This window comes from Microtus ochrogaster, chromosome 1 (assembly GCF_000317375.1).
Source record: "Microtus ochrogaster isolate Prairie Vole_2 chromosome 1, MicOch1.0, whole genome shotgun sequence".
Taxonomy (NCBI): domain Eukaryota; kingdom Metazoa; phylum Chordata; class Mammalia; order Rodentia; family Cricetidae; genus Microtus; species Microtus ochrogaster.
Window position 1 is genome coordinate 37,192,563 of NC_022009.1, and position 9,752 is coordinate 37,202,314.

The 9,752-nt window shown below is 37.7% G+C and overlaps 1 protein-coding gene across 1 annotated transcript in view; it reads left to right on the top strand.

Moving 5' to 3' along the window:
- Positions 1-9,752, top strand: part of Catsperb (cation channel sperm associated auxiliary subunit beta) — a 185,433-nt gene that overhangs the window by 40,627 nt on the left and 135,054 nt on the right. Inside the window, exon 5 of the mRNA XM_013349585.1 lies at positions 5,864-5,959. Within this exon, the coding sequence (XP_013205039.1) occupies positions 5,864-5,959 (96 nt within the window). The remainder of the gene's footprint in view (positions 1-5,863; positions 5,960-9,752) is intronic.

Below are 9,752 nucleotides of genomic sequence, written 5' to 3' on the forward strand. Positions count from 1 at the left end.
TGGACTTCCCACAGGTCAGGGAACCCTGATGGCTCTTCAAGCTGATGAGGGAGAGGGACTTGATCGGGGAAGGGGGAGGGAAATGGGAGGCGGCGGCGGGGAGAAGGCAGAAATCCTCAATAAATAAATAAATTAAAAAAATAAATAAAACTAAAAAGAAAGTCTTGCTTAAATGGGGATTACAAATTGCTCCTGAAAAGATTCAAAGAGGAGATTCTGTTAATTACCTAGGTTACAGAAAATTAGAAAACAACAGTCCCAAATTAGGAGAGACTGGTTGTGGACTCTTAATGACTCTCAATGATTATTGGGAGACATTTCCAGTCTACAGCCAGTTGTTGGAATAACCTGATCTAATAATTAATTTAAACAAAACCTTAGGATGGTAATAAAGACTTGAATAGTCCCAGAGAATTAACAGCTGAAGTGGAAAAGGAATTGATGATTGTTGAGGAGAAATTACAGGAGGCACATGTGGATAGTGTGAATCCAATTCTTAATTGTATTCGAGTCATATTGCCTTCCAATTTCTCTTAGAGGAATTTTAATGCAGAGGGATGATATTATCGCAGAATGGATCTTTTAGCCACATAAACTAAGTAAAAAATTAAAAATTTATATGGAAAAATCTCTGAATTAATTATAAAAGTTAAATTGAGACTTTGTCAATTAGCAGGTATCGACCCAGCAGAGATTATAGTGCCTTTTATTGCTGATGAAATAAAAAAAGTTATGGGAAGACAATGAACCCTGGCAAAGAGCTTGTGCTAGTTTTTTTGGAAGAAATTAATAGCAATTATCCCAAAAGTAATAGACTTAATCTTAAAAAGAGAACTTCTTGGATTCTTCCCCAGATTGTATGTGATGCACCAATAACTGGAGCCCATACATTTTATACTAATGCAAATAGAACAGGGAAGGCATGTTACAAATCAGAAGAATTAAGTGAAACAAAGCCCAGAAGGCAGAATTATATGCGATTCTGACAGCACTAAGGGATTTTAAAGAACCTCTCAATATGGTTACAGATTCACAATATGCAGAACGAGTTGTCTTACATATTGAAACTGCTGAATTTACACCAGATGATATGGAATTGACTTCATTGTTCATACAAGTGCAAGACATAATCAGGAATAGGCTTTGTCCTATGTACATAACACACATCTGATACCATATGGGTCTGCCAGGTTCTCTAATACAAGGTAATGCAGAAATCGATCAATTCTTCATTGGAAGTGTGTTGCAGGCCTCTGAATTTCATGAAAACATCATGTCAATAGCAAAGGTTTAAAGAAAAATGTTTCTATTACCTGGTAACAAGCTAAGGAGATTATAAAGAGGTGTCCTACTTGCTCTTTCTATAATAAAACACCGTTGCCTGCATGGAGTAACCCTAAGGGTACTCAAAGGAATGAAATCTGGCAGATGATATGTTCCACTTTACAGAATTTGGAAAATTAAAATATGTACATCACACCATAGACACAAATTCAGGTTTTCAATGGGCAACTGCCTTGAGCTCAAAAAAGGCTGATTCAGTAATCACACATTTATTAGAAGTTATGGCCATTATTCCTGCAAGTAGGTCAAAGTATCAGGCCCTGTTCCCAGTGTTACTAATCCCAAAAGTATGCCAAGCTATTCAGCCATTACAGGTATGCAGAGGACCTAAGTCAGCCCCCTACAGGATTCCTGGTTTCTACGAACTCCCATGACAGTGGGAAGCAATTCTAGAAGATGACACCCCCTATCCCAAAAAAGTATGTCCATAGGGTTGGGAACACTGTTTAGGGGTTGTTTATTATTACTTGTACTAGATAGAGGGTTGGGGAGAAAATTATGTTTGTTCAAAAAAAAGAGGGGGGATAGTAATAGTGGGTAATAGAGTGAATACTTGTGAGCTATTTGTGGATAATTTACATTGGTATAGTGTTTTTATATTGATACAAGTTCAAATTATATTTGTTACTTTTGTTTACATTATTTACACATATATACAATGTTATTTTGTCAGATTGTATATATGCAGGTTTCTACGTCAGTTTAGGACATTTTGTATATTGATGCAACTTTTAGGATATATTTTTATATTGCATTATATATTACTCCTACCTCTGATCAAGATACAGGTATTAATTATTATAGGTCAATAGTTGTTCATGTTTGTTGTAAATATAGTAGATCAATTAGGTTCTTTAGATACATAGAGATTGTATTCTGTATAGATAGGTATTCTTCAACCACTTCAAGGATCTGTTGAATATGGCATTTAAATAATTTAGGGTTCTGTTGACATGAGATATGATTGCTTCTGAGAGCACCAATCTATTCCCGAAAGAATGTTGAGCACAGAAGACACTCCACTTGGAGCTTGTTTTCTTCTTGGCCAAACTGGCCTTTGGGCAAGGAACTGACAATGCCTCAACCACTGACAAGTTACATAGTTTCCAGAAATGGATAAGCAGGACTGTCAAATCTTGCAAAGACAGGCTAAAACAATTTTAAAAAATTTCCTGCCTCTGAAAATGGTCTGTCAGTTACACTAGGCCTTAGCCAAAGTTGGTTACTTCAACGTTGCAAAATGAGACTTTGGGTGATTGCTCAGGTAGCTAATTGTCTCTGTAATATATTGCTCGCTTTGGAAGCTACTTGATTGTACTTCCTGCCTGCTCAAGTAATATTATCTTCCTTCTCAGGCCCTTGATGGGGTTGAAGATTAGATAACTGTACTCTTATGATCTAGCCAACCCATTTTCTATAAAAGACTTAGACTCCATAGGAAGAATGTTTATTAAAACATTTAGAATGTGTCTTGCTTAATATTGTTTATGCTGGTTGTAATTCTAATTATACTTGATATCTCTTCCTAGTGTATATAGTTTTGTATTGGGTTTGGAACTCTCTTATTTAAATGAAAAGGGGAGGTGCTATGGGAGCTCCTTCAGCCAATAGCCTTTAAGATACCAGCCCTCTTGGGAGTGGTCTCTTAAAGTTTAAAAAGCAGCAGGAACTGTGTACCCACGCTCTTGCTTCTGGCTCCCCTTCTGGCTACTAGACTCTGTTTCCTGTTTATGCTCTGAGGACTATTGTTTAGGTTGGTGATCTGTAAGTTTTCCCCTTAAATAAATAACCCTTTTTATAATCAATAATTCTGAACTGGTATAGGATGGTTTTATGGCATCACTTCTTTTGAGTTGACCTTGTATCTTGCCACATTACTGAAAAATTTTTCAGCTGTAGGAGTTCCCTAGTAGAGTTTTTAGGGTCATTTATGTACACTATCATATTATCTGCAAATAGTGAAAGTTTGACTTTTTCCTTTCCAGTTTGAATCCCCTTGAACTCCTTTTGTTGTAGCCAGAACTTCAAGAATTATGTTGAATAGATACAGAGAGAGTGGACAGCCTTGTCTTGTTCCTGATTTTAGTGGAATCACTTTGAGTTTCTCTACATTAAATTTGTTGGTGACTGTTGGCTTATTGTATATTGCCTTTATTATGTTTAGATATGTTCCTTGTATCCATGATCCCTCTAAGACCTTTATCATGAATGGGTGTTGGATTTTGTTGAATACTTTTGAAGCATCTAATGAGATGGTCATACGATTTTGCAGCATCTAATGAGATAATCAATACGGTGGATTACATTGATAGATTTTTGTATGTTGAACTATCCCTGCTTCTCTGGGCTGGAGCTGATTTGACCATGGTGGATTTTTTTTGATGTGTTCTTGGCTTTGGTTTGCCAGTATTTTATTGAGTATTTTTGCATCTATGTTCTTGAGTGAGATTGGTCTGTAGTTCTCTTTCTTGGTAGACTCTTTGTGTGGTTTCTATATCAGGGTGATTGTAGCCTCATAAAAAGAGTTTGACAATGTACATCTGTTTCTATTATGTGGAACACTTTGAAGAGTATAGATATTAGCTCTTCTTTGATGTTCTTGTAGAATTCTGCACTGGAACCATCTGGCCCTGTTTTTTTAATTTATTTTTTAGTTTTAGTTTTTTTGTTAGGAGGCTTTTGATGACTGCTTCTATTTCATTAGGGGTTATAGGTCTATTTAAGTTGTTCACCTGGTCTTGACTTAATTTTGCTATGTGGTACCTATCCAGAAAATTGTCTGTTTCTTTTACACTTTGATATCAGGGATGGTGGTGATGTAAAATTTTACATTGTCTTTTACATTTTCCAATTTTGTGGAGTACAGCTTTTTGTAGTATGATCTAATGATTCTCTGGATTTCCTCAGTGTCTGTTGTTAAGTCCCCATTTTCATTTCTGATTTTGTTAATTTGGATGTTTTCTCTCTGCCATTTGATTAGTTTGGATAAGGGTTTATCTATCTTGTTGATTTTCTCAAAGAACCAGCTCTTTGTTTCATTGATTCCTTGTATTGTTTTCTTTGTTTCTATTTTTTTTTTTGATGTCAGCGCTCAATTTGATTATTTCCTGTCATCTACTCCTCCTGGGTGAGTCTGCTTCTTTTTGTTCTAGACCTTTCAAGTGTGCTGTTAATTGACTAATGTGAGCTTTCTCTACTTTCTTTATGTAGACATAGTGCTATGAACTTTCCTCTTCGCACTGCTTTCATAGTGTAGCATAGGTTTGGGTACGCTGTGCCTTTATTTTTGTTGAATTCTAGGAAGTCTTTAATTTCTTTCTTTCTTCCTTGACCCAGAGTGGTTCAATAGATAACTGTTCAATTTCCATGAGTTTGTAGGTTTTCTGCAATTAGTGTTGTTAACTTCTAACTTTAAACCATGGTTATCGATAAGATAAAGCAGGTTACTCCATTTTTTTTTATCTGTTGAGGTTTCTTTGTTACCAAGTATGTAGTCAATTTTAGAGAAAATTCTATGAGAAGACGGTATATTCTTTTGTGTTTGGGTAAAATGTTCTATAGATGTCTGCTAAGTCCATTTGAATCATGTCATTTGTTAGTTGTCTTATTTCTTTGTTAAGTTTCTGTCTGGTTGACTTGTCCATTGGTGAGAGTGGGGTGTTGAAGTCTCCTACTATCAGTGTATGGGGTTTGATGTGTGATTTAAGCTTTAGTAATGTTTCTTTTACAAATGTGTATGAGTATTTTGTCTACACATGTGAGTATTTTGTATTTGTCTACACATGTGCATGAGCACCATGTGTGTACAGCACTCATAGAGGACGGAAGAGGGTGTTTGAACCCTGGAACTGGAGTTACAGGTGGCTGTGGTGGCCATGAGGTTGCTAGGAACTGAACCTTGATCCATTAGAAGAGCAGCAAGTGCTCTTAACCACTGAACAATCTCTTCAGGTCCCAGTATTCTAGTATTTGCTTGATGATATTTTACCTTAAGGTTCATCAGGAATGCTGACTTGAAGTTTTCTTTTTATGGTCTGTCCTTATCTGGTTTGGTATCAGGGTAATACTGACCTTGTAGAATGTCTTGAAGTGTTCCTTCTGCTTCATTTTTGGGAACTAGTTTGATAAGAAATGTTGTTAATTTTTTATTACACACTTGATCAAATTCAGCAGTGCCATGCTCAGGTCCTGTACTTTTCTTTGACAGGTACTTTAAAATAATAATATTATACTGTTTCACAAAAAGGTTATGGTTTTCTTTTTCCTCACTATAGCTGTAGGAGAGAAATTAGGACCTAAGTTTATTAACATTAAGATCCATTTTTGTGGTAGTAGAATCATTTAATAATTCTTTTCCATTATTTCATCAGAAAGTAAGTTTGCAGAAAACTATGTGATATTAGACACATAGATGTAGTTAAAATGATTGTAAAAGGAAAAGGAATCATTGTTGGTTGTGTTCTTATAACTTCCATTTCATTAACATGACATGTAAAAAGTTATTTATCTTTTATTTTAGACATAGCAGCTGCAGAAGAATGGACAATAAAGATCACAATGCATGAAGGATTAAACATTTATGAAACTGAAGGGACCCTATTGGATCTTGTCCGAGGTAAATATCGACTTATAAAGTAGAATGGAATTCATATACTTTTTGATCAAACTGATGACTACCAAAGAGTGACAAATCCCAGATGGCCAGGACGACAGCCTGATGGCGCAAACAAGAAACAAATATATGCACACATGTATATGTATATTTAAGTATATATATGTATGTATATATGCTGAATTACAGAAAGTGATGGCATGGTTGGTGTCCCTTGAATTTAGAAAGGCTGGCAGGGATTGTGGAAAAGGTGTGGACTTTTTACTAGCTGTAACAAAAAGACATCACCTGAGTGCACTGAGTAGGAAGGTGGTACATTTTGACTTGGGATTTAGAAAAGGTCCCAGTGTTGGATGCTTGTCAGCCAGTGACCTATTCTGGGGAAAGGGTGACAGGAAAGGAATAAAGGCCGCAGCTAACAGCTGTCATATTACCACACCCAAGAGCTGCCTGTAATCCTCAGGCCGTGGTGCATGCCATGCAGAAGTTGAGCAGTAGCAGAATAAAGACTACAAATACACTTTGTAAGTAAAGCAGATGGGATTCCTCATGGCCGGGGAGAGGGAAGTGGGATCATCAAGGATGAATCCTCCACTTCTGGAGCAATCAGGTAGGGAGAGCAGTGTCAGTTCCTGGAGACAGGAGGGATGGTACAAGGAAGTGGGAGGCAGGGAGAAAGGTGAGGGTGTGGTCCTAAGTTTATATTCACTACTAAACTCAAAAGGGATGTTTAAGTTTCCTCTCTGGACTGCTTCATGTCTAATACAGAGTGAGATAGATCCCGAGCTGTGCATCTAAATTCTGCATTGTACACATAAACCGCTTTAATCACAGGTGAAACGTGACCTTCCCATTGGTCACTTCTCTCACTTAGTTTGACAGCACTAAGTCTCTCTGCAGGAGAGGAGACTCTGTAAGTGCCATTTGAGGGATTAGGGACTTTATACGACAAATGGGAACTTTGGCAATGTAAGTTTCCATAGGCAAGTCAGTTCCCCTGCAGTTGAAAAATGATAATTACCAACACAGTTCAGTGTGTTGCTCTTATAAGAAGCTTACCAAAGGTGTTTATTTTTCAAATCGACTTTCCTGATCAATTTCTCAGCTCACCTGAGTCTTTTAGGTCACTAACAGTCTCTAGATCTTATGACTTAACATAGCGCACCTGACCCCAAGCAGCTTTTTCTTAAGGTCAGAGGCTCTGTCAATCCAGGACAAATCAAACTTCCTTGTTCAGTGAGGCTGATGGGAATGGCCTGCAACCACGCTACAGTCCATGAAATCAGTTGCCTACCTGCAGCTTCTCTGAAGTCCTGAGCAACTTTCTGCTGAATGACTGTAGCTGACATTCTTTCTTTCCCCTTCTGGCTGTAGCTAGACTGCATAATAACCAAACAGGCAGAAACTGAACTGCTTTTCTTGCTTTCACAAGGTAGGGGAAAGAGGGAAGTTCCCCAAGGGATTTGGGTCTAGACACAGTGGATTTTCCTGAAAGTTTGAGGAGATTGAACTGCACTGTAGAATATAAACAGCTAAGCACTGATTAGCGAGTGTCTCTGTAGGTAGAAGTTCTTTGACTATTTTTTAAATTACACAGTAGTAGTGTTCTTTCAAACTGCCATGAACTACTTTGTACTTTTCTCTCTAATTATTGCAAAAGAAGAAAAATGTTTTTCCTTTGAAAATTTTAAATAAAAAAAGTTTAAAACTTTTTTTTTTTACTGTTTCTTTTCCATCGGAGAAAATAGCATTCCTGTTTTTATATATGAAAATTTGACTTTAGCTTCAATCTGTTTCATATCTGTTGTGGGAGCCACTCATTCATTTCCTGGCCACCCAGACTCCTGAAATAACCACACAGAAACTGTAATAATCAAATCACTGCTTGGCCTATTAGCTCTAGCTTCTTATTGGCTGGCTCTTATATCTTTGGTTAATCCATTTCCATTATTTTATATTTTACCATGAGACTTGTGGCACACTGGCAAGGTTCTGGCTGGCAGCTCACGTCTTTCTTCTTTAGGGGCTCCATGGCTTCTCCCGGACTCTGCCTTCTTTCTCCCATCATTCAGTTTAGTTTCCCCTGCCTAGCTCTGTTCTGACCTACTACTATAGGTTCAAAGCAGTTTCTTTATTCATTAGCCAATAAAGACAACACGCAGTTTCTTTATTCATTAGCCAATAAAGATAACACATATACAGAAGGACTTCCCACACCACATTTCCTTTTAGGTATTGTGAGTTTTAAACTTGTACCCCTTGTCTGACTAAGTCTTTCAGCTGGGTCATTGCCGAGTGCAGTCTGGTGAGGAAGACTGCAGTCTCTTTCTTCAGTTCCAGTGACGCTCAGGGCTGCACTGAGGTTCAGGAGACCCCCACTCATCCTAGCATTTCACAGAGTGCTTCTCAGAGAGGGAAGATAGGGTATGGAGAACAGCAGGAGACTTCTGAGTCAGAGCTTAGCAAAAACGAAAGCACAAGAATTTTAAAAACCAACAAATTTTTTGTAAAAAGGTGATATGCAATTTTTGATAGACTGAACTTCTACCTGTTCACTAGAGACCTTAGTTTCTGGTTCACTGATGAGAACGTGTCTTTATCTACATATACTCTGGGTTTATTGCCTTTTATTTACCCATTGTTGTTTTGATTGGATTGGAAAAGGAGCAAAAGGAAATGTGTGCTTTTGAAGCAGAAGCAGATTCCTAAATTACAGATATCCCTGTTCTGTGTTCCAGCTCTTGTAATTCTAAGCATAGACCATGTGACCATGCTTGTCCATGTATGGCTAAATTAATATCTCTCATCCTAAATGTTCTTCAGCAATTTCCAGAGTATTAGCAAGAGAATATCATTCTTTCTCCTTTGCATAATAAAAACTGACCCATTTTTAACTGCAGAAGAGTGAGATCATATTACACACATGTATAAGGTTTATGTTTATGAGTGTTTTGCCAGTACACATGTCTGTGCATCAGGTGTGTGCCTGGTGCTCTGGAAGGTCAGAGGAGTAGTGAATTTGCTAGGACTGGAGCTTTAGACAACATTCAGCAGCTCTGTGGGTGCTGGGAATCAAACCCAGGTCCCCTGAAAGAACAGCCAGTGGTTTTTTTTTTGGTTTCTTAATTTTTTTATTATTGATATTTATTGAGTTCTACATTTTTTTCTGCTCCCCTCCCTGCATCTCCCCTCCCCATTTCAACCCTCCTCCAAGGTCCCCATGCTCCCAATTTACTCAGGAGATCTTGTCTCTTTCTACTTTCTACTTCCCATGTAGATTAAATCTAAGTAAGTCTCTCTTAGTGTGCTCATTGTTGTCTAAGTTCTCTGGGATTGTGGTTTGTAGGGTGATTTTCTTTTCTTTATGTTTTAAATCCACCTATGAGTGAGTACATGTGATAATTGTCTTTCTGTGGGTTACCTCACTCAATATGATGTTTTCTAGCTCCGTCCATTTTCCTGCAAAATTCAAGGTGTTGTTATTTTTTTCTGCTGTGTAGTACTCTACTGTGTAAATGTACCACATTTTCTTTATCCATTCTTTGGTCAAGGGGCATTAAGGTTGTTTCCAGGTTCTGGCTATGACAAACAAAGCTGCTATGAACATAGTTGAGGACATATCCTTGTGGACGATTGAACTTCCTTTGATATATACCCAAAAGTGGTATGACTGGGTCTTGAGGAAGGTTGTTTCCTAATTTTCTGAGAAATCTCCACACTGACATCCAAAGGGGTCGTACCAGCTTGCATTCCCACCAGCAATGCAGAATTGTTCCCTTTTCCCCACAACCTCTCC